The sequence below is a fragment of the Vombatus ursinus genome, unplaced genomic scaffold (assembly GCF_900497805.2).
Source record: "Vombatus ursinus unplaced genomic scaffold, bare-nosed wombat genome assembly UNPS02014781.1, whole genome shotgun sequence".
Lineage (NCBI taxonomy): Eukaryota > Metazoa > Chordata > Mammalia > Diprotodontia > Vombatidae > Vombatus > Vombatus ursinus.
Window position 1 is genome coordinate 14,544,598 of NW_020954559.1, and position 26,023 is coordinate 14,570,620.

The 26,023-nt window shown below is 37.9% G+C and overlaps 1 protein-coding gene across 4 annotated transcripts in view; it reads left to right on the top strand.

The window, feature by feature from the left end:
- LOC114046326 (transmembrane and coiled-coil domain-containing protein 3) overlaps positions 1-26,023 on the top strand; it is a 73,154-nt gene that overhangs the window by 20,903 nt on the left and 26,228 nt on the right. For 2 of the 4 annotated variants that reach the window (XM_027866630.1, XM_027866632.1), the window contains exons 3-9: positions 2,784-2,963; positions 4,238-4,429; positions 5,495-5,623; positions 12,963-13,055; positions 18,199-18,385; positions 20,586-20,703; positions 24,410-24,475. In XM_027866630.1, the coding sequence (XP_027722431.1) occupies positions 2,784-2,963; positions 4,238-4,429; positions 5,495-5,623; positions 12,963-13,055; positions 18,199-18,385; positions 20,586-20,703; positions 24,410-24,475 (965 nt within the window). The remainder of the gene's footprint in view (positions 1-2,783; positions 2,964-4,237; positions 4,430-5,494; positions 5,624-12,962; positions 13,056-18,198; positions 18,386-20,585; positions 20,704-24,409; positions 24,476-26,023) is intronic. The other 2 variants (XM_027866629.1, XM_027866631.1) reach the window with 1 other exon arrangement.

A 26,023-nucleotide genomic window follows, 5' to 3' on the forward strand; every position in this document is an offset into this window, starting at 1 on the left:
AGATTGAATTAGGCAACTTCCAAAGTCCCTTCTGTGAGCTACTACATGAGGGAATTGATATTTAGAGAAGTTAATAATACCTATACTGCCTTCTTCCCAGGGTGGTTGTGAGGATTAAATGAAAAGAGATATGTTTGTGTGTGTGTATTTATGTATGTATGTACATATGTATGTGTGTATGTATGTATATATATATGGTGCTTTACAAATCATTTGTTTTTTTATGAAAATGAATGAATGAAAAAAGCATTTATTAAGGACTGTGTCAGGCACTCTGCTAAGTGCTAGGGATACAAATACAAAAAACAAGACATTTTTTGCCCTCAAGGAGCTTATATTCTAATAGACAAGGTTAGCATATATTGGGAGAGGAGTAGTGGGCATGGTATTTTGGTCTGAGAAGTTACAGGAATGTTGCATGGAGTGATAGCCAATTGATTAATCTGTCCTTTTCATGAATAAATTATGGTAATAGCGTTAGTTATTACATGATAGTAAGTTAATTATAGCTGACATTTACAAAGCATTGAAAGTTGATATATTACTTTTTAAGACCATCATTTGAACCTCCTGACAGATCAGTGAGATATATGTATATTGAGGTGAGGAGTATAGCCAAGTAACTACTGTGGATGGGAAAGCTGAGACTCAGAGAGGTTGTCATTTGCCCAAGATTGTTTAGGTATTACTAAATTCTAAGTTCTTTTTTTCCTCAGTAGTATTTCTCACATCTGTTCCCTCCTTTCTACTCCATCTCCCATTTCTGGCTTTGCACTATTCCCCACACCTAGAATGTTCCTTCTTCATCTGCACCACAGAATCCCTCTTTTCCTTTAGGAAGCAGTTGAAGCACCACCTTCTCGATGATGCCTTTCTTGCTCCTAACTGCTAGTGCCTTCCCTTTCAAATACCTTAATTACTTGGTATTTATTTTCTTTATCATGTATATACTTATATTAGTCCTTGTCAATTCCCCTGTTAGAAATTAGAAACTTAAGCTCTTTGAGATTAGAGATTGCTTTATTTGTTGCATTTGTAGCCCCTAGCACAGTATTTGACACGTTGTAGGCACTTAAAAAATAACTTACTGAGTAACTGATTTTTCTTCTGTTAAAGTCACTTTAGTTCAGGCCTTCATTATTTCTCACATGTACTGTTTTAATAGCTTTCTTTCTAGTCTTCCTGACTCCAGAGTTTCTCTTACCTCATATATCCATCACACTGACCATTTTAGGAAAACCTCAGTGCATTCAGAAATGCTGGTGGCTGGCATTTGCCCACCAAATGAAATGCAGACTTTTTTTTTTCCTGGTGTTCAAGGCCCTAGCAGCCTTTTTAGTCTTTTCATACTACTTCTGCAAATGCTTTACATTCCAGCAAACTCTTCTACTCCCATCCTTCTAGTTTTGTGCCTTTTATTTCTATTGTTTCTTGTACTTAGAATGGCTCCTCCTGACTTTTTCCATCTCTGCCTATTAAAACCCCTCCCTTCAAAGCCCTATTTAGGTCCTACTTCTTCCATGAAGCCTTTCCTTATCACCTTCCCTAGACTCCCACTGGAAGTGATTCTTCCTTCCTCAGACCTTTTCTAATACTTTGTTTTGAACTAGATATCCTACAGGCTTTTCAAACTCAACAGGTCCAAAACAAAACTCCTTATCTTTCCCCGGAGATCCACCTTTCTTCCCAGCTCCCATATTGTCAAGGACATTTCTATCTTTCCAGCCATCCAGGTTCTCTACCTACATGTCATCTTTTATTCTAATACCTCACTTGCCCCAGATATCCAATCAATTGCCAAATCTCATGGTTTTTTACCTTCATGAGAGCTCTCGTATGTATCCCCTTCTCTCCCTGTACTTCGTCACCTCTTCTTACTCCAAACTAGCCTAAGTGTATTTCTGACCATGTCACCCTCTACACAGTCAATTTCTGTGGCTTCCTATTACCTCAGGATAATATTCTCTGGCTTTTAAAGCCCTTCTCAATCTAGTCTTTTCCTACATCTTATTCTTTACTTCCATGTCCTGCCAGTGGGCCTGGAAAGCTCTTCTTCCTCACCTTAGCTTCCCTGACTTCCTTCAACAATCAGCTCAAATGCTACCTTCTGAGGAGGTTTTTCCAGTCCCTCTAGTTGCTAGCACAACAGTAAAACTAAGTGCAGTATATTCTTTGTGTCCTATATGTACTTATTTATGTATGTGTTATTTTTCCCATTAGATGGTAAGTTCCTGGGGGGCAGGGACTGGTTTTGTTTTTGCTTTGTATCCACACTGTGGTTAGGGCACAGTGCTTGGCACATACAAAGTAGGTACTTAACAAATACTTGCTTACTGATCGATTTTGTTTTAGTATAATTCTATGTTTACATGTTTATCATTCCTATGAGATTGTAAGCAGAGACAGTGTCTTCATCTTTGTGTTTCTAGTGCCTGGAACAGTAGCTTTAGCCCATCACTCAATTAAACAAGAACTTATTGATTGCTTGCTCTATGTCAGGCATTGTTCCAGGCACTGGGAGTAAAAGTAAAAAGAATTAAATCCCAACTTGAAGTGAGCTTACACTCTTACACATGAAAGGTTATTAACAATTGCCTAGCAAGAAGGCAGTTGTTTGAATGTCTAAAGTGGAAACACTGTGGACCCTCAGTAGAGCTAATTCAAAGTAATTATTCCTTTTTCAATCCTGGGAAGGTGGTTTAAACTGTTATGAATAAGTTATTGCCTTGGTTTTTGTTGTTGTTGTTTTAAATCTCATTCTTAATTTTCTAAAAACTAATCAGGAAGAAACAGAATATGTTGAGCTTCTGGCAGCAGAAAAGCATCAAATTGAAGCCCTTAAAAATATGCAACATCAGAACAAAAGTCTGTCCATGCTCGATGAAATTCTTGAAGATGTAAGAAAAGCAGCAGATCGTTTAGAGGAAGAAATAGAGGAACATGCTTTTGATGACAATAAGTCAGTAAGTAATATGATAGAAAAGATTTCTGGATTTTTTTTCACATATCTTAGCTTCACACCGAATCAAATGAAATAATTATTTAAGTGATTTTATATGTTCAAATTTAGACTAGGTTGACTTGCTACACTGAAATTTTAAATATCCTCTATAGAAGGAAGTTCCCAGAGAGCAGCATATTTGTCAACTTTAGAGATAGCTGAAGGCACAGTGGATGGAGTGCTGGGCTTGGAGTCAGAAAGACCTGAGTTCAAATTCAGCCTCAGACACTTGATACCTCTGGGATCCTGGACAAGTCACTTAACCGCTGTTTGTCTCAGTTTCCTCATTCCTAAAATGGGGATAATAATGAAAGTAACTACCTTGCAGGATTGTTATCAGGATCAGAAGCACTTAGAGTACTGGCATATAGTAGGTAGGCTCTATATAAATGCTTATTCCCTTATCTTTCCCTTCCAGTTTGCTGCTTTTTCAACAAATATAGTTAGCCCCACTTATCATAAAATACATATTAGAAGACTACCTCTTTCCCACTCTTCTTACATTGCCTTATCAGACCTATGATCCCATTACTTATATATACTATGGGAAGTATACTGTGAAGAATGGGTGGGGTAGGGGAGGAGAAGAAATACTGATACAAAAGGGAGAAAGATCATAAGATGTAGCTTCAATAAATACCTTTAGCAGGAATCCATGCTGCGGAGTTATATCAGTGCCCCTAAGATACCAATTAAAAGTTAGAACTACAACTGAAAATTGGCTTTGAACTGTATGTATGACATAGGAAATCTGGCAATTGGAAGGTGGTGATCATTGGCAGGCACAGTAAGAAAAAACACAGATCAGAGGAGAAAAGATGAAAAGCAACAAAAATATTTTTGAAATTGAGTAATTTCAGTTGAGAAGAAAACTTGACAAATATTTTAAAAGCCTTTAACCTCGCTGAACATGTCATCTGGGCCCACCAAAGTAGATGATTGAAGAAGAAGAAAATATTTGGAGTTTCTGTAAGTTTTTTTAATTTTATTTTTTAAATTTAAAGTTGAAGTTATTATTCATGCTGGTACATTTTTCAGGTGATAAGTTGATAATTGTTTTCCTACAACATAATTGAACTTATACTTAATAGATCTATTGGAATTAATCTTTTGTTGTCATTTTATCCATTTTCTACCTGAAAAAAATTTGTTTTTACCAAAAAATGAATGTTCATCATTGAATTCTAAAGAGTTTTAAATGCACATTATTGATCATTGTTTTATTTACTCTTATAGGTAAGAGGGGTCAATTTTGAGGCAGTTTTGAGAGTAGAAGAGGAGGAGGCCAATTCTAAGAGAAATGTATCAAAACATGAAGTAGAAGATAATTTAGGTCTTAGTATGCTAATTGACTCCCAAAACAATCAGTATATATTGACTAAGCCCAGAGATTCAACAATCCCTCGAGCAGATCATCACTTCATTAAGGTAAAAATATACTTATTTTTAACAATTGTGTGCTAGTTCTTCTAATTTTTATTAGTCTGAGTATACCAGGTTGCTAGGCTTCATTATCTGGATCAGACCAGCACAACCTGCGGCCTACAGTCCTGGGCTTGCTTACAGCCAGAGGCTTGCAGCGGGAAGATTTCAGTGAAAAATGTAGAGGAAACATCCTTTGAATGTAGAGAAAATCCTTTGGAGTGCCACAAGCTGCCCACCCAGCCCGCAGGCCACAGGTTGTGTTGGCCTGATCTAGATAATAACATAAAAGAATTCGGAGCTTTCCTATTGTGGAGGATTCTGTCAGAGCAGTAATTCCCAACTTTTTTAAATGTACTAAATACATTATACTTATTTCTTTGTCTGACAACTACTCTTCCTCCTAAAAATGTCATGAGTAATTTATTTTGTAAATTGAAATTTCATCTTTTGAAAATTTTGGTATATCTAATTGAAGGCATCCTAGAATCACCAAGTTAGGATTGCAAAGTATTTTTGTTATTCAAGGACTATAACAAATTTTATATTTTTTGTAAGAATAATATGCAGAATAATCTGGTGGATAGACCCTTAGAAAGAGTGATTGTGTAATATAATTTGTAGTACATGACAAATTAATGTTATGTCATCTCAAATGGACAGTCCTTTTATACCTGTTTAATTAATTCACTTACTCTTCAGTGACTGTTCCATACATTCTCATATCTCTTCAAGTTGCTAATTGTGTCCCTTCCTCTTGAGAACCTCAGTTGCTATTTCAGTGAAAATATTAAGGCCATTCAAAGAGGGATTCTTTTTTTCCCTTCCTCTTTATCTCACCTCACTTAAGCATTGTTCCCTACAATCTCCTTCTTCACCCTTTTCTCACATGAAGAGGTAGCCCTTGATTCAAAAAAAAAATACCAAAAAAACCCCAACACCCTTTGGTGAGTTTGGACAGGTGAAAAAGAAATTTAATAATGTTCCTCATTGCTGTAGTAGTCTACCTAAAGAGAGCATCCTTGTTCATTCTACAGTTATTTTTAATTTTTTAAATATATTCTTTTTTAGGACATTGTTACCATAGGAATGTTATCTTTACCATGTGGTTGGCTGTGTACAATGATAGGATTGCCAACAATGTTTGGTTACATTATTTGTGGCGTACTACTGGGACCTTCAGGACTCAACAGTATTAAGGTAAGAATAAGGCTTATATCTGTTTCAATAGCTAATTGATTTAAAAGGATATGTCAGAGATGGTTAAATACCATCTATTTGTTTTCTTATTCTAACTTAACTTCCTTTTGTTCAGCTTCCACCTAGCCCCCAGACTGCATTCCCTTAAAGTTTCCACTTGACTTTTTAGTAAAAATAATAATAATACCAAAAAAACTATTTCTCTGACTCCAAACTCTGATTAAACTAAATCATTGATTAAAGTAGTCTTTTATCTTTTATTTCATGTTTTATTCAGAAGAAATCTTCCCAATGTTCCTACTGGTCAAATCACCCAATTTTGTAAAGTTTTTTTAAATTAGATCTGATTTAGAGATCTCAAAATGCAGAATTATTTTTAAGCATGTATGTATTTAAGTAAATGCTAGGTTATGGGTGCATTGAGTATTAGCTTAGAAGAGACATGCTCTCTAAGATTGTCTAATAAATGTTAAAAATGCTTTTGTTGCCTATGCTGAATATCTCTGTGCTATATTTATTTTCTTATATACTGTTGACAGTCTAATCCAGGGGTGGGGAACCTGCAGCCTTGAGGCCACATGTGGCCCTCTAGGTCTTAATGTACTGCCCTTTGACTGAATCCAAACTTCACAGAACAAATATAAGCACTTGCTATGGTGCTAGGCACTGTGCTAGGCTTTACAAAAACACAAATATGAAACAATCTTTACTATCCAGATACTTATTTTACATTGTCTTGGGATAGACAACCTCTTCATATCTTAGAAATGTATTTTGTGTGTTAGGCACAAGACTACTAGAAATACTTTTATCTTTTTTAATATTAATCTAATATGCAAGCCATTTCTGTCAAGGGCAGAAGTGTCTAAATTGGCATAATTCTTATATCCCCTCCAACAAATGCTCTCTGCCCGAAGACAATTTTAGACAACATTTGTAAGAATCTCAAAGAAGAAAACACAACATGTAGAAATACTATTTGGGATTAATATTCCATAATGGTTGAGCAACAACGCCACCATTTTGTTCCTTCCTGGACCCCTCCCTTCTTGGAATCCCTGATTCTTCTCCTACAGATCAGTAGCAAGAATTTCAGTAATAGAAGAATTCCCCTACAATGGAATGGATGGATCATAGGCTAATCCTTCAAGGGATAAAGAAGTCTAGAAATTCTCTTTGGCCAGTTTTCAATTTCCATCCTTAATCCCTTTCCTCAATCTATCATCTTGAAACAGGGAAGTCTGGAAAAGAATTTTTTTTGAGGATCAGATTTAGATTTTTTTTAGATTTAAATAGTATTTTGTAATATTACTTTTACTGAAAAGGAGGTTTTAAACAGAAGGACAGGGCACATCAATTGACACAAACATTTTCTTGGTCCTTCAAAATATTCTTAAAATACCACTACTTCTGTGAGGGACTGTCTGATGTTGGCAACTACCAGGTGGGTGCTGTGGCAAGATTAGGGTAAGATCTGGGTATTTTGGAAGTCGAGGCAGGGGCTGTGGTAGGCGGAGTCGTGGTGGACTGGGATGGGCTGGGTACGGAGAAGCCCTGAGGCAGTGGGCAGTGCTATGTGAGATAAGCTGGGTGCAAGGAAGTAGCCAGAGCTTGTGCTCCTGAGGCAAGGGGCGGTGCCACATGGGAGTGGGATGGCAGAGGACCAGTTCCCTTTGCTTAGTCCCCTCCCTATATGCAACGTCAACCCCAGATGCCTCCTTCCTGTGACCTTCCTGACTTCCTGGGTCCCTTTGTGTAGCACTGACCCCAGACGCCTCCTTCCTGTGTCCTTCCTGACTTCTTAGGTCACGTACTCTGTCTATGCACTATCCCAGACGCCTCCTTCCTGTATCCGGTCCTAGCCTCCTACATCACTCCCTCTCCCTTGGTGTGCTAAACTCAGACAGCCCCTTCCGGTATCTGACCCTACAATCATTGGCTAGTAAGCGGGCTGGGGAGGAGGGGCTAAGTAGGTACTTAAGGAACAAGCGTGGTCAGATCACGCTCTCTTTTGGCTCCTGCTCTGTTGCTCTGGCCTTCCTGCTTGGCCTTGCTGTGATGGCTTGCTGTGATGGCCTCTGAATAAAGCTCTGGTGTTGGCACCTCCCGATGGCTTGTCTCTGTGTGTTTATCCGGTTGAGGACCGAAGACTGATAAGTGAGTATGACTCTGGCAGCCTGCTCCTTACAGGAGGAGAGTACGGCACGGCCGGCATAAGGTCGGCGTGGCTGGTACATTCTTCTTAAATTTATTTTTGACAATTCCCCCTTTTATGCTATTTGCAGTTTTTTCAAAGCATAATCTTTGTTTATTTTAGAATCTTGATCTTGTGCCAGCTAGTTAGTAGCAGCATACATTATTCTATTTGATTCAAAATATGGAGTTCTCTGTGTTTTGCCTTAATATAATGAATGCAGCAAAACGATGAAATGACACGGCTATTATAGTATACTAAGTGACATAACAGAGTTGGATCATTTCCTTGAATTGAGGTACAGAAAGCAATTCAGTGGAAGAAGTAAGTCCCAGTTTTTAAACATAATTGAATCTCTAGCCAGTTCTTTACTCGCATGAAATTCCCAGAAGACTGTGCCAATTAACAAAACTGTCTGGGATCAAGGCAGCTAACTTAAAGGTAATTGGAACTTTATTCTGTTGGTCATCTGGCAGATACGTAGTCTGATCCCCTTAGCTATAGCTGTTGCACATATTTTGAATCCATGTATGAATTTTTCTAATATTGCTATAACTCATTTCAAAAGTATACTTACTATTATTTGTTGAATCCAACAAATCTTGTGAAGTATTGCAGCTACTACATCATCATCTTAAAGATTTGTGCATACTGTTACTAGATGGTTATAAAGATCAGAAACTCCACTGATTTCAAGAACACTACTTGTGAAATACCCGGGTTCCCTGGAGGTTTGAGCTCCCATATAACAGGGTGGACAACTTAGTCCTACATGTGTACTGCTCAGAGTCCCTGAGTCAGGGCTCAGACTTTCATGGGGCCATAGATGTGGACGGTTCCTTGTGAACCTCTGGCGTGACTTCATGGCCAGAGCTCAGAAGGGATTCTTAATTCTTTGAATTGTCTGGCCAGTCTTGATGAATGAGTAAGGTCAGTCCATCATATATATGTATTAATTATATAATATGTAATAATTAAAATAATTAACATGTGTCACATATCGTGTTAAGTGCTGGGACTATAGGGAAGGGCAAAAGATACCTGCTGTCAATATGCTCACAGATTAATGGAGGAGACACAATGTAAATAACTGTGTACAAACAAGGTATCTACAGAATAAATTAGAGATAATGAACTAGCATACTGAGAGATCAGTAAAGGCTTCTCATAGAAAGTGAGACTTAAGCTGGAACTTAAAGAAATCCAGGAGGCAGAGATGAGGAGGGAAAGCAATCCAGGCATGGAGGATAGCCAGTGAAAATTCTTGGAGTTTCCTGATCAAGGAATAGTGTTGATGTTATTACAAAAGCTTACAATTAAATCTCACTTCTCTCCTACTTACTTCACTAGGATCAGTCAATCAATCAATAAACATTAAGTGCCTAGTATGTGCCAGGCACTGTGCTAAGCAGTGGGGATGAAAAAAGAGGCAAAATATATATCTGCCCTCAAGAAACTTACATTCTAATGGGGGAGACAACATGCAAACAAATATATGCAAAGCAAGCTATATATAGGATAAGTAAGAGATAATTAACAGAGGAAAGATATTAGAATTAGGAGGAATTGGGGGAGGTTTTCTGTAGAAGGTGAGATTTTAGATAGGACCTAAAGGAAGCCAGGGAAATCAGTAGTTGGAGCAGAGGAGGGAGAGTGTTTCAGGCATGGGGGACAGCCAGAGAGAATACCCAGAGCTGAGAGGTGGAGTGTCTTGTCCATGGAACAGCCAGGTGGTCAGTGTCACTAGATCAAAGAGTAGGTGGGGGGCAGGGTTGAAGAAAGTGAATGAAGATTGGGGAGGAGGGGAAGAGCGGTAAATAAGGTGTAATACTGAAAAGGTAGGAAGGCGGTAAGTTATAAAGGGCTTTGAATGCCAAACAACATTTTCTGTTTTTTTCCTGGAGACAATAAGAAGTCACTGGAGTTTATTGAGTAGGGTTGGGTGCTGGGAACCCCTAAATGCAAGAGTACGGGGGTCTGCCTCTAAAGAATTCGACCACTTAAGTCTTCTTTCAGTCAGAGTAGTGAGGTTTTATTGTAACACCAGCATGGCAGGCAGATTTCTAGTAAATCTGTAGTGTTGTAATGCCAATAGGAGCAGGCAGAGTTCCTAGTGAGTCTGTGGGGTCTGGTAGGGATAAGACTGATACTTACATACCAGAAAAGATAGTGAGAAGATCTGGTTGGAATTAAGGAGTGGTAAATAGCCTGGGGTGGGCCAGGCATAGCCAATGAAAGGAGTTAAGCGGTCAGAAAGCCACAGTGAAAGATCATTTAAAAAGATTATTGAGTATATAGGTGGGCTGGGATGGGCCAGATGCCTCAGGTGAGAGTCCAGGGAATGGGTTGCTAAAATGTATGGGAAAATTCAGGGTCCAGGTCCATCACCCCATCATTCCCCCCTCAAACCAATGGGACCCAAAATCTTTTGGGGTAAGAGGAGAAGGTCTTGGCTTCTGAAACTGCTTCCTGCTGGTAAGGGTTGTAGAGTTGTCCCTGCCTCGAAAGGGTCCAGGGGAGGAGGTTGACTGGAACCAATCATAGGCTGCATCCAGGTGATGATGGGTGGACATGGACTGGTACCCACTGTTTGCTACCAACTGTAGGTGAATGGCCTGTAGTCTTGAAGACACAAATCTGACAAGCAAGTTTGACAAGCAAGTTTAATATGGAGGGCCCAAATATAGGGAGACGTAAAAGTGATGTCAGAATGGGGGAAAATAAAGAAAGAAAGCAAGAGCCCCATTAGAATCATTCACATTTGACATACAGGGTTGTGTCTGATCTTGTTGCTTTCTCCAAAGTTTCCACTCTGATTCCAATTCCTTTAGGAGGATCAGGTGCTATTGGGAAGTAACAACACTTTTGCAGGTAGAAGTTTTCCACCCTTGGGTTCAATAGTTACATAAATGAATTTGCCAGAAACTGACTTTTACTCCAATTGTAACAAAAGACTTGGGAAGATACTTAAGTAATGACTAAGCCAAATAGATTACCTCCTTCTAAGAAAATTGATTGCACTGAAATTCTCTTCCCCAAACCAAACTGAAGATGTTTCTGATTTAATTTCAGTTATTTGGGATATGGAATGACTACACTTGGGGAGGTGGGATGGGGGAAGAGTCTTGTGATCTTGTGGTCATATACTTCTTTACTGTGGAGGAACGACTAATTTTAAAATCAGGCCTTAGGCTTTTTAAAAAATCTAAACCCAGAACAGATTGAGAGACACTAAAACAATACACCAAACAATGAAGAAAATGCCAAACTAATCAATTTCGGCAGGTTGGAAGTTCCTGGATAGCGAGCCATAGGATTATAGAATTCCCAGAGGACTGGGAACAGTTAACTTCCTGCTCACAAACTGGGCCACCAGGCCTAGACAATTTGCTACTTGATGCTAAGATAATGGGAGGGAAAGCATCCTTGTGACCAGTCCCACAGGGTTAGGGACAATCTCCTTTGCTATCAGAGGTGTTGGGTCCTTTCCCCTATTGATCTAGTGGATCTGAAATTTGGCTTAGTCTCTGACCTGAGAGGTGGCTTTAGCCATTAAAGGACTAGGGTTTAAGGCATACCATATATAATATACTGTACAAGGTTACTACAAACACAGACAGGAATAGGCATGCACAATGTACATTCATTGATAGACTTGGTCTTTCAGTCAGTCAGATTTTGTGAACTTAGAAATCATCAATACTGAAGCATTTCTGCTCTGAATAAGTTCTTGTAGGGGTTTAAAAGTTTTCTCACCTCTGTTTATTTGGGTGTGAAAGTCTTTTGAAGAGAAGTAGTCCTAGGCCCATACTGGCTTTCTATCAGGCATAGCAACATTTAACTATCAGAAGAAACATATTAATACAATACTCTTATTTTAGGAAGTCTGCCAGGAAATGTGTCAGGAAGCCTGAGTTTGAATCCGATCTTAGACACTTAATCTATATATAATTTAGTAGCAGTGTTAGCCTGGGCAGGTCACTTAAACTTCTTTTAGCCGTAGTTTTCTTAACTAATGGGCAAAATAATAGCACAGTTGTCATAGGGTTCTTGTGGAGATCAAATGAGATAACACATGTAAAGTGCTTTGCAATCCTTGAAGCACTATATAAATGCTAGCTACTTTAACTTAATTTAACATTATTTAAATACCCAAGCCATTTCTGGCTTAGAGAACAAGATATGTCCAGACTCTCATAGTTCACTGATGCCTTCCAACACGTCTCTGTCCGAAGACAATTAATATGTTGGTTAACATATTAATCTTGAACAAAGACATGATCATTCCAAGTTAAAATACAGTTTTGCGTTAATATTCCAATGTATTCTCAGCTCAATTCTTTCTAGAATATTTATAACAATAATGGTACTTATGACAATAAAAAGCTGAAAACAAAATTAGTGTCCAGTGATTCTGGAATGGATGAACAAACTGATATAAATGCAGTGTCATGTTACTGCTACATAAGAGTATAGAAATGAAGAATTAAGAGAATGATAAGACTTCTATGAAGTTGTTCAGAGTGAAGGCAACTAATTAACAAAATGTACACAATTATAACTATGTGAATAAAAATGATGTTAAAAGGCAAAAAAAACCCTGTGACCAGAAACCGTGAATGATGTTAGTATGAAATTATTAAAGTACATATCCTTTCTTTCTGTTAAAAATTATTGTAAAAGTGAAAAGTATTGTGTATTATCAGTCACAGTTAATCTATTAGATGGTTTTACTCAACTTTTTTTGGGAAAGTCCTTTGTGAGAGAGAGAGAGAGTTTAGGCCAGATTTGAACTTGAGTTTGAACTTGGGTCCTCCTGACTCCAAGGCCAGACATCTATCCACTGTGCCACCTAGCTACCCCTAGAAAGAGACTTTTGCTTTTAATGGGAACTTCATCTCACTTATATTTTATCAGAGTATTGGGACAGGCCCATTAAATCAACCAGTAACAAACTTTTAAATATAGGTTTATTATATTAACAGTTATATATAATTTATATTTACATATTACATCTTGATATAATTATATGCAATTAATACAATTAACATATTAATTAGACCTATTTATATCTTTGCTTACATTTATATTTATATATTTGTTATATTTTAATTTATGTGTTATTTTTATGTCTTTGTCTTGCAGTCTATTGTGCAAGTGGAGACATTAGGAGAATTTGGTGTGTTCTTTACTCTGTTTCTTGTTGGCTTGGAGTTTTCTCCAGAAAAGTTGAGAAAGGTATGTGAGAATTTGCTGTCCAAATCATATTGTGTATCTGAAATACCTTAGTACAGTGTTTTGGGACCATTTACCCTCTTTACTATTTAAAACTTGTTCACTTTAGAACTATGATATGCTTTAAACTACATAATCAAGTGGTCTGAGTTACTTTAAACAAAAGATCGTATTAAGTAGCAATAGCAGCTCTTAAAAGAGGAAATAACAGTCCAGTGTTCATTTATAAGAACATATTCAACTCTTTTTAAAAAGAATTCTTGCTTCATTTCTTCCAAGAATTCTAGCTGAATTTTCACCCAAGCTATGTTTTTTCTTTGAGGCTTTGCTTGTAAATATTTTGGAATCATTCTCTTTTTTGGGGGGGGGGGGTTGTGTCTTGAGTATCCCTGTCACCATAATTAGCTTTTTATGATTGGATTCATTTTTTGTTGCTTTGCTCATTTGTTCTCTTCTTCCTTCTTCCTGACTTCAGACTTTGTTAGAGTTCAGTCTCTGCCCACTTCTAGTGGGAATGTCTGGGCTAGTCCTGCTGTTGCTTTCTTGGGGATATTAAATGTTATGTTGTTTCAAGATTATTTCAAGGAGAGCTCCAGCTAGGGACCTGTGAGCAATCAGCACTCCTAAAGTAGATTGCTTAGGGCAAAGTCTGATTTCTGTCTCCCAGGTCTGAGCTCTGCAAGTTTCTGACATTGGGCTTGCCCCATTTGGTGTTGAGCGGATTGCTGCTGTAGTCAGCCATTATTAGCCAGTTTGGAGGGACAGAACTGAAAGCTTACCCTTTGGTCTGAGATTCCTATCCTGGTTTTTTCCGACACAGACTTTAGACTGGGCTAGAAGTTGGAATTGAGACCCCATTATGTTCCCAGGGTACAAGTCACACAGCTTCTGCTTGCTTCCTGCTCAGTATGTAACCTCAGGCCTGTAGTTGCTTGTCACTTTGGAATACCACCCCTACGCACAGGCTTCTTTCTCAGTCTACCATGGATCTGTGATTCTTAACTGCCAGTTGGCCCCTGCCGTGCAGGCCCCTGTGCACAAGTTAAAGCCCCTCTGTGGTGGATCTGGGACCTTCTCTGCCCTGGTGAACAACCTCTGTGTGTGCTACAGCACTCTACAAAGTACCCTCCTGGCTAGACTTTGTCATTTCCTATGTCTGCAGACCTCTATTTGTCTCATTTTGCCACTCTGATCTGGAAAAATGACTCACTGATTTTCTTGGATTTCCTGATAAGGATTTAGTCTGGTACATTTTCTGTTTTCAGGAGTAGTTTGGGAAAGAGTGGGATTCATTGTACTTCTTCGTGCTACTCTGATGTCTTGGCTCCACCTCCTATTTACTTATTTTGTGAAGCCTATCCAGAAATCACTTTAAAATAGTGAATCTCAAAATGAATTTTGCAAAAGTCCTCTAGGGTCTTTGGTAATATTAAGTGTTTATAATGTGACCATACCTTTTTATTTGTTTCCAAAATTCATTACAAGAATAAAAATAAAAAAGTAACCCAGAAAGTAATGTTAGATGTATGATAGGTGGAAGTAGATTATGGTTTATTACCAAAAATGGTTTGTGCATGAGAAAAGGGATAAAATAATTTACCAAGGATATATAAAACTTGAAAAAGAGGTGGGGTTTATCTTGTAGCAAGATTTATCCTTGATATTTTACAACAGAGTTTTTCAACTTTTTGGATGTAGCCTCTATAGAGGATCAGCGGAAAATGTGGACATGAATTATACAGAGGAGTTTTGAGGTGATGTGATCTTTTACTAGTTCGTGGAGTGAGAGCATGGATTCATCTCAGTATTTAACTATTTATCTCTTTTGTGAGTACCTTGTGATCAGGAAAAGGGTCATTTTAAAATGCTTGTATGCCTAGTGCTTTTGCATGTAGTAGGAACTTTATGAATACTTGTGGAATTAAATTAACCCCCTATACTTATGGCATTTCATACATCTAAGCAAAAATAGAACTATTCTACTTACATTATTCAGGGAAACAATTTTAACTAGATGGTCTTGAGGATCTTTGGTTTCACTGAACAAACATGAACTTTAAAAAATTAAAAACTGCTGCTTTCAAGTCTTGAAAGTACCCAGAATCAATACTATATATTCAGCTTTTCTATATGTTTTTATCATCTATACTTTTTCCATGTTTCATTTTTTTTTATTTTGAGTAATCTCACAGCCATATCTACTTAATGAAATATACTGCATCTGCTTACTCTCAGGAAGTGAAAAACACTGGGCAAAAAAGTCAGGATACCCGATTATGGCAAACAGAAGAGGCCTTTAATATGTATTTGTTGAATTGAACTAACTATGCATCCTTAACCTCTCTGCTGGGATTCATATATAAAATGAGAGATTAGACTAAATCAATTCTGTCCCTTTCAGCTTTAAAAGTTTCTGATTCAGTTCATAATCATTTTGCCTTTTGTTTTATACCCTCAACTGAACCAGTTCCCATATTGCCACAAAAGTACTTACCGCCACCTTGTGGCCATTCAGTGTTTTGGGAATCTCTTAGTCTTAGTGAAATGTAATATTTAATAATTAGACAAGGCACCTTCTTACAGTCTATTTTTAAATTAGAAAAGAGAAAATTATCTTTTTACAAAACTGTTTTAATAATTTAAATAACTAAAAAATTTTCCTTTTTGAAAAAAGATTCCCCTGTTCTGAAATAATCTCTTCTTTGAGCTCCTCTAACAATTAGGATCATAGATTTAGAGCTGGAAGGGACTACAGAGGCAATATCATCCAGACCTCTTATTTTATGTATAAGGAAACTGAGGCCAAGGAAAGTTAAATAATTTGCCATGAGATCACAGAGGTAATAAGTGTGAGGCAGGCCTTGAACCAAGTCTTCTCACTGTACCATGCTTCTTCCCTGTTATTAGATTCTTTCCTAACCGTTAGTATCACTCATTTGGCAAATATATCACATCTTTTATGGGGTAGGTTCAAATTATTATTTAAATACATTTTCTTATTTGATATTTTTCTTGTTGCATATCTAGTATACTAGATTATAAGTCCCTTGTACGTAGGGTCTAAGATTTATATGCTACATTGTATCTTTGCCAGGATCATGGGCATAGCAAACATTTCTTTTTTTCCATTTCCCTAATCAAAACAAAAGTACAATTTTGAGCAGCCCTTTAAAATGTGTTGTGAGCTTTGAATTTAAAAATAGCCTTTAAAAGTAAAATAGAAATAGTTTTTTAGCTCGTGTTCATTTGTAGAATTAATATAAAATTATTATTTTGGAATTTGTTGAGTCCATGATTTCTTAGATGGGTATTTAAGTGAAAAGATGCATTACTTTTGGCCACCTCTGTTCCAGTGAAATCACATATATTTGTCATCAGTACAGATCCTACCTATCTGATTTTTATTCACAAATTTCCATAAGTTCAGCCTGGTAAATCTACTTGATGCGCTAGAGGCCCTATTTTAATATTTTGGAGTTACCAGTTTAACACTTGGATCTATTATTTGTGTCAAGTTCTTGATACCTGTTTAATCTAGTGCCTCTTTGCTTGTATGTAACTTCATTCATGACTTCCACAGCACCAATTGTATGAAGATTTTTTTTTTACCTGATCCATGATTCATCGGTATAAAGGATTTCCAAAAGAAACTCTCATCAATGTTCCTTGTCATTTGCCCTGCAACTTATCTTCTTAAGAGAGTTATGTAGGGTGTAAGAGGTTACCCATCATCATACAGCCGGTGCATGTCTGAGGTTGGACTGTGCCCCCCTGCCTGTGCACATGCAGGTTTTCATTGGTAAAGTGCTACCGCCTGATTATGTCTGTTGTTTTAGTGCTCTATGATGTGTAGTCACATAACATGATGGAGAATAGTAGAACGTGACATGGCTGCACATCAGGGAGCAACAGGACAGTGGAAAAATCGGGAGTCCTTTCTCTGCAACTTAAAGTCTTAGATGCCTGGAGCACTGAGAGGTGCAGGGACTTGTCCAGTGCGGCACAGCCAGTATCTGTCAGAAGCAGAACTTGAACTCTGGTCTTTCAGACTCTAAGTTTGGCTATTTATCCAGGACACAGCATTGCCCCTCATTTATCTCTTTCACTGTATTATTACATATATATATTATACACATAATTATACTAAAGACATTATATATTACATGATCTATTCATATTTATGTAAACAGTCAGTATGAACAAGCTGTAACACACTATGAATGAAAAATTGCCCAGAAGCAACATGAAGGATATGCCTGGGAAATAACAATGGACCAGTTAGGAAGTAGACGCAGGGGCTCACTGAGGGGCAGCCTGTGTGCTCTGTCCATGTAATACCGGGAGAACCAGAAGAAGGACTCCCCCCATGAGGGACTGATGGTTACACGGTACTCTCACAGGCTGGGTGGCTATGAATGGGTTGCTGTCTGCATTATTGGAGGGAGTATCCACATTGATGAGATCTCAGTTTCATCAAAAACTCTCTGTGAGTATAATTGAAAGGGAGAGTATCTATAGTTTTGTCTTCTCAACTGGACTAGTGCTCCTTGAGGACAGAAACTATATTCTTATCTACCTTTAGTAGAGTGTGTTATTTAAAGGCAGGGACAGTGACATTGTTTATCTTTGTATCTCTAAGAACCTAGATCACTGCTTTGTAGGAGGCCCTTAATAAATGTTTGTTGAAGTCTTTTCTATTTCCTAGAGTGCTCAGGACAGTGCTGATATCACTTTATTCTTTTTTAGCACTTTAAGCTTTGTAAAGTACTGTAACATTCATTATTTCACTTGATATACAAAACAACAAGGTAGAACAGGGTCCCCATTTTAGAGATGAGAAACCTGAGGCTAAGAGTTTAAATGGCTCAGGAAGGTTGTCCCAACCAGTATGTAGCAAGAGTAGGGCTTGAACTCAGGTCTCCTGATTTGCAGATTCATTGCTTTTTTGAACTTCACCATACTGCCTCTGGTTATAGTAGGCACATGTTCAATTGTTTGTTGCTAGCTGTGGAAATTTTGCTGTTATGTTCAGTACATAGTTTAAATGTACAATCCAGTTTTATTTGTGTGTGCAGCATCTCAGGCTTTGGAAAGGAGATGGCCTATTAAGTTATTAAAATGTTTAAATAAATTTGTTCTCTTTAAGGTATGGAAGATCTCCTTGCAAGGCTCATGCTATATGACATTCCTAATGATTTCATTTGGCTTATTGTGGGGACACTTTTTACAAATCAGACCAACACAAAGTGTTTTTATTTCTACTTGTTTATCCTTATCAAGCACACCCTTGGTGTCCAGGTTCCTTGTTGGTAGTGCCCGAGGTGATAAAGAAGGTAGGTGATATACTGTTACATGAATTTCTTCAATTACATATAGAGTGAATTTATTTTATAAATTAATGTTAAGTCAAGTGATAAAAGCATTGAGATTGTTGTGTTCTTCTTAGGTCTTGACAGACAAACTTTTTGGTAGTATCACAAATAGAATTAAGCTCCTATAAATTCATCTAATTCTAATCTACTACTGACTTTGAAAAATGCAGCCCCATAAATTTGGACAGTTTGTAGTCCTGAAAGAAATGAAGTTTAAAAAATGAGTATGCAATGCAAATATGATTTATGATACTCGAACTGCTATAATTGTTGCTTAATACTCATTAAATAAATGAAATTAAAAAGTGATGTAAGAACTGATAAAAATGCTGTTTGGCCTAAAGCATTTCCAGAAACTATTTCCAGGACATAGTTGGTGAATTTTTGTAGTTATGATGAGTTTTAAGAGCATATACTGAGGATATAGAAAACTACGACAGAATCAAACATGTAAAATGTATCCAAATTTTAACTAGGGTGTTTCAGGTCCTTGGATTTTAATTTTGCACTCTAAATCCTGTAAAATCTCTTAAAAGGATTACCAGACTTATCATGGAATAACCCTGCTGTGGTGAATCACTTTTTCAAAGGCTTGGCTAGATACATCTGAGATGAGTTAGGCTGGGTGGGCGTTGCTGCTGATTTGCCTCCATTTTATCTGGTGATCTGTGTGCAGAATTCCATCTTTGCTTACAGCCAAACTTGCTTATAGCCCTGGCCCTCCACCACCACCATCCATGGGAGCCAGTAACAAAGCGGGACAGAAACACTACAACTGAGGGTGGGGGGGTGCTGAATTTAGAGTCAGAGACTTGGGTTTGAATATGAGTTTTGCCACTTCACACCCTCTATATCCTACCTTTCTATTCTTTGGCTTTCTCTTCTATAAAATGGGTGGACTAGAGGACTCTTAAGTCACTTTCCACCTCTGAATCTGTCATCTTTTCTTTTAATCAAGGTCAATGGGAAGAACTAAACCTTAAATGAGATTTTTTAGCTGGTAGTATACTAGGAGTAAAAAAAATAGTGGTTAAATTTTGGTACAGATGGCAGGACTTGTTTTAGGAATGTAGTCTCATATACACATAATCTCTTGTAAAATACGCATTAAAATTTTCCTTAAAAAACATTTTTTCCAGAAAAATATCACTCCTATTCAAATATATTTTTGGAAGTATATTTAGATGATGTTTTTGATTAACTAATGGTTTCAAGTAAGGCTGTCAGATTCTTTGGTTGAATATTGGGTACTTCTGTCAATATTTTGCAAATTATTGAGTTCATAAATCTTAAGTGTATGAAATAGAAACTACTGCTTGTGAATTCAGGGCCCCTGATTTAGGTGCTCCAAAAGTGACTCAGAGCAGAGTCATTGCTTATATTTGTAAACCAGGGTAATTCTGGTTACACAGTGTAATAAAAAATAGACATCAAAACCAGAATGGTCCTTTTCAAAATGCACCAGTTCATGATACTTTTTTAAAAGTACTTAGCAAATATAAAATGTCTAGTTTAAAAAAAAACACATGCAAAAAAACCCAATTTTCCTCTCTTCTTTCCCTTAGTTGTGTTCTTTTACTAGCATTTCACTGTTATTTCTGAACCACTCACCTTCAAATCTACCTTCTCTTTCACACACTTTCTTTTTGCTTTATGTTAATTGTGCAATCAGTGACAGCTCTGTAATGGGGAAATTGCTATGGTTGGCAAGAAGACTTAGAACCTGGTCAGAGGTTTAGACTGAGTTGGGAGTAGAGATGTAGGTCAGGCCATTTTGACTAGCTTGAAGAACAAAATATGGATTAAGAAAGAAAGCTTCTTATCTACTTTTCTGGCACTGAATGAAATTTGTCATCGATTCAAATGCAGAAATATCCTCAGTAATGTTATTTAACTTACGGAAAGGTAATGTTGTAGGCACGTAAATGATGTAAGCATATTTATTCTAAGAGCCCTTATTAAAATCTTCTTTGAAATATATTTATTATTTTACCTTGAAAAAAATTTTTAAATCTGCATTGTTTTTATATGGCAAAAAAATACCCTTTTAGTGACTAGTCTAAAGTTTCAGACCAAGTCAGCATGACAGTATTTATATGTGTAAGATATTTTATGCTGCTTTAAACCTGTATTTTAAATACCATTCTTTATTCCCAAACAGGTGATATTGACTACAGCAGTGTGCTTCTTGGCATGCTGGTAACGCAGGATGTACAGCTTGGATTATTCATAGCTATTATGCCAACTCTTATACAAGCAGGAGCTAATACATATTCCAGGTTAAATTTTATTATGCTTCCTCTTATAATATATTATTTTCAGGTTGGTTATTCATGAAATATTTCTGGAAATGAAAATCTTATCAGGGTATAGCTATCTATGTCTCCTCTTATGTTTTAGCTTATGATTTTTGTAACTCCATCATTCTCCATCTCAATAAAAATAAATCCCCAGACTTTAAGGTAGAATTTCTTTTGGGGGGGGGGGGGTGGTTAAAATTCAGGTGAAAGGGGGGGGAAAGAATTCATGTAGAAGGTGTGAAAAATGAAAAGCCAGATGACAAAAGGAAGCAGATTTTGCTACAGTGGTGCCTTTTAAAAAGAAAGCATGACATTTGGTACAGTGATGAGTTTGAACCTGTATTCACACCTAGTCTTAATGGTTTTGGCAACCCTGGGCTAGCAACTCCCTAGGAATTATCTCATCTGAGAGTTCTCTACAACAGACTACTGATTAAATCACAGATATTCTTATTGCTTTTAAAGAGTCTTACTGTTGTTCTAAAACTTATGAGTATTAATGTTTTAACAGTAATATAAATGATTAAAAGACAAATTTAATGATACAGGCATCACTGTCAGTTTAAAATATTAGTATATGTGGTGCAACTTCTTTGGTCAGGGTGGGAGAAAAGGAGGGGACAGGATTCAGGCCTCTAATTTCATTAATGTGGGAAACTGTAGTTGCTAACTTATCTGTAATTTATAGTCTTAAAGGTATGTCTGGCGCCCTGGAAGTTTAAGTGACATGCCTATGATCACACAGCCAATACATGCCAAGGCAATAATTTAATGCCATGGGTGGGCAGCTAGCCCCCTTATCCATGATGTCCCACTGCCACTGGAAGTGTGATTATAACATAATAGAACTGATTTCCTAAAAATAAACGTACAAGAAATTTTTACATTCAAAAAAGGTTGTTCTTCACAATAGTCAAATCAGGAATCCTTAATTAAATGCCTACTATGTGTCAGGCACTGTACTAAGTGCTGGTAATTGAGAGAGACAGACAGATAGATAGACCTGCTCTTGTGGAGCTCACAATTTAAGAGGCTAGACAACATGCAGACAGCTATGTACAAACAAGATATTTACATGATAAATTGAAGATTGTCTCAGAAGAGAGGCCCTCAAATTAAGGAGGACCAGGAAAGGTTTCGTGCAGAAGATAAGACTTTAGCTGAGACTGGAAGGAAGCCAGTGGAGTCAGAAGATAAGAGATGAAGAGGGAGAGAATTCTAGGCATAGATGATAGCGAGTGAAAAGGGTCAGAATCAAGAGATGAAGTGTCTTGTTTGGGGAATAGCAAGGAGGCTAGGGTTACTGGATTTCAGAGTACTTAGAGGGGAGTGAGGCATAAGATGACTCGAAAGGGGGAGAGAGCCAGTTTATGAAGGGCTTTAAAGCCAAACAGATGATGTTCTATTTGATCTTGGAGGTGTTAAGGAGCCATTAGAGCAGGGTTGGGGAACTGTCACATGTGAAGTTTGGATTCAGTCACAGGGCCGCACTTGGGGACCTAGAGGGCCACATGTGGCCTTGAAGCTGCAGGTTCCCCACCCCTGTTCTAGAGTTTTTTTTGAGAAGAGGGATAACATGGTCAAACATATGCTTTAGAAAGATCATTTTTCTAGCTGAATGGAAGATGGACTGGAGTGAGGAGAGACTTGAGGCAGGGAGACTAACCAGCAGATTATTTCAGTAACCCAGGCATGGCATGAGGGACTGTACCTAGGTGGTGGCAGTGTCAAGAGAGAAAAGGGTATATATAAAAGATGTTGTAAAGGTTAAATAAATAGGACTTTGCAACTGATTGTTATGTAAAGGGTGAGAGAGAACTTGGAGTCAAAGATGATACCTAAGTTGTGAAACTGGGTGAGGGTACCCTCCACAGTCATAGAGAAGTTAGGAAGTGGGAAGGCTTGTCCCTCAGGACAGGGTAAGGGGGAGAAGATAATGAGCTCAGTTTTAGTCATGTTGAGTTTGAAATGTCTACTGGGCGTTCAATTTGACATGTCTCATAGGCAGTAAGACTAGAGCTCAGGAGAGAATTTGGAGCTGGCAAATAGATCTGAGAACCATCTAGATGAAAAATGAAAAAATTGAAAGTGGAGATGAAAATTGAATCCATGGGAGCTTATGAGATCACCAAGTATAGTAATACAGAGGGAGAAGAGAATAGGGTCCAGGACAGCCTTGGGGGACACCCAGTAGTTATGATGTAAATGAAGATTCAGCGAAGGAGGCTGAGGAGGAGTGGTCAGGCAGATAGGGGGAAAACCAGGAGAGAGCAATGTCATGAAAGCCTAGAGAGAAGAGAGTATCAAGGAGGAGAGGGTCATTGACCATGTGAAGGGCTGCAGAGAAGTCAAAAAGGAAAGGATTGAGAAAAAGCCATTAGATTTGGTAATTAAAGAGATCACTGGTAATTTTGGAGAGAGCCAATTCAGTTGAACAATGAAGGAGGAAGCCAGACTGCAGAGCGCTAAGAAGAAAGTGAGAGGAAAAGAAGTAGAGGCCTTAATTGTAGACAGCCTTCTAGTTTAGCCACAAAAGGGAGGAAAGATGGAGCATGAAAGCTCCTGGGAATAAGCATATGACAGGAAGGTTTTTTAAGGATCTGAAACATAGACATATTTGTAGGCAGCAGGGAAGCAGCCAGCAGAAGAGGAGAGTTTAAGGATAAGTAAGATTGGGGATACAAGCTGGAGGAGATGAGATGAGATCACTTCTTCATATACAGAGGTTTGCCTTGGCATAAGTGAAAGAGGAAATGGTGGGGGAAGGCATTTAAATGATATGAGATGAGGAGGAGGGAAAGAGGAAGCTCTTGGCAAATGGCCTGAGATTTTTTAGTGAAATGTGAGGCAAGGTTCTCCACTGAGAGAGTCGGGGTGAGAGAGCCATGGTAGATTTGAAGACAGATGGTTTGGAAAAGCTGCTGTGTGGGGGTGGGGCAGTGAATCAATAAGGGAGATATAAAAGGATTGCCTTGCCTCAGTGAGGGCTCACATTGTTTAACTGCCCTGGCCTATGCTGCCTGATAGCCAGGTATGTTACATTTCACCTTTTCCCCCAAGGTTCTCTGATAAGGAAGTTAGGCAATGTCTCTCTCCATGATTGTTCTTCCCAAGTTTAGGGGCCTCTAGCACCCTAGTTCCACCTAACCACTTAACAGTCATATTAACTTTTACAAAGGAATATTTACTTCAAAGCTATTACAAGAACAAACATATAAACACCCCCTCCCAACATCTGGGGAGCATAATTACCTCCCCACCTTATACCACTTCAATCTCTGGGGAGGAGATTAGAGTCACAGCTTAATGCAGTTTCTGTGTAGGATAGCTCCACCAAGTTCCAAGTCTAAAGCCTCCCAAGGTTTGTGTCTGGGCACCCTGGCTTTTCAGGGCATCCCTGCCAGGCTGGCAGCAGCATCTAGACTGCAATCTTGGCTTCCAGGTCCAGGGTCTCTACTGCCTGTGCCTTGATCTGAAATGGACAACTGAAACAGACCAAAGCCTCAAGTGCAGTTCTCAGAGGTAGTGCTGTCCCCACACCCAGCTTAGTACATGGTGCCCATGTTACAGGGGAGCAAGACCTTCCTTTATCCCTAGGTGCCATTGAAAACAGATCGGGACTGTCCAAGCCTGCTAGTTTTAAAGATGTCACCCTTTCCAGCTCCCACTATGTGTCTTTTACCAGAAGCTGGTCCCTGCCACCTCCGGCGCAGGTGCCTCCATCTTACATGATGCTGCAGAGACAAGTTAGGTATGGAATATACATTTATCGTTTACTGAGTGAGCAGAAACTGATGCTTAAAATCTTTTTGGTGCTTTGGAATTACTTTCAGTTATTTTATAAGAATCAATTTTGTTACTTGATAGCTTCCTGCTCTGACCTAAAATGATATTATCACTGATTGATCATCCAGTTTATTCACTAGACTTGTTTCTGGATAACCTTTCGCTATTTCCAAAAAGTAAAGACACCCTCAAAAGATAAATATCTTCTCCAAAGAGATGACTTCTCCTTTCAGAATTACCTTCACCTCCTCTGTTACATATCTTCCATGTATATATATTATATGTATTCCCCTTTGAGGATAGGGATTGTTTTTTGCCTTTCTTTGTATTCCCAGCGCTTAGCATAGGACTTGGCACATAGCAAGCACTGACTGTTTGTTGACTGACTTACATTCAAAAGATAATAACAGGCTCTTAATACAGTTCCAAATAAGGAGTTTTCCAAAAGTTTTCAGCTGTGGTAGTATCACTCAAATAAGTCTGTTATAATTGTTTTGAAAGACTCACTGCTAATTTATTTAAGTTAATACAACATCATTTTATAGGAAGTAACTTAAGCTTGACTAATAACCAAGGAACATAAAATAGTTTTCCAAACCTGACTGAAAAAAAATTAACATTTGAGCCCTACATAATATAAGTCAAAATTCCTCCACTCTTTTGAATTTTCCTGCTTAAAAATGATACTTACACTGTGGGAAGTTAGTAGCATCCTTTGCATATATTCCTCTCAGTAATATATTGACTAATAAATTTTGTTTTATGAAAATAGTGGGCCTACTCTCAGCCTGGCTTTTTATTTTTTGTATACCTACATTAAAGCCCTATTCCAGTGCCTCATCATGTCCAGTAGGTGACCCGAGGTTCCCAAAGGTTTTCCTAGTAGGTTGTAATCTCTAGCAGATTCTATCAAGCTGGTAAGGCTGAGCCTAGAGAGTGACTGTTTCTCTGTGATCTGAGGACCGGGCAAGCTAAATTCTGAGAGGTTCTTTATCAGATTGGCCACTGGGCATGATTCATTTTTTTACTTTGAAAGCTGTGGGATCCTAAATTACCAAGGGATCACAATCTTTTGTTAGTGGAGGCATGTCTACATTGATGAAATTGCGTATTCTTGACCTAGTAATATATTTTTGTACAGTTTAATTTAGTAATTAATTTGTACAGTTTAATTAACATGAAAAGGGAGAATATAAGTTTTTGTTTAGATTCTCTTTAACTTTAATCAAGAGGATTAAGAGGGAAAGGCTTATTTTAGTAATATTTTTCCTTGAGTCAAAATTTTTAAAAATATTGTCACATTCAATATAATTAATGTAAGAACTTATGTTGACTTTATTTTCAAGGTCAAGTATCCTAGCCATCCTAGTCTCAAAGAAGAATTCACATGGGTCCATAGTAGATATGTTAATAAAAAAAAAATTTTAAGTGCCTAGTATGTGCCAGGCACTCTGTGCTTGTGTGCTCTCTCTCTCTCTCTCTCTCTCTCTCTCTCTCTCTCTCTCTCTCTCTC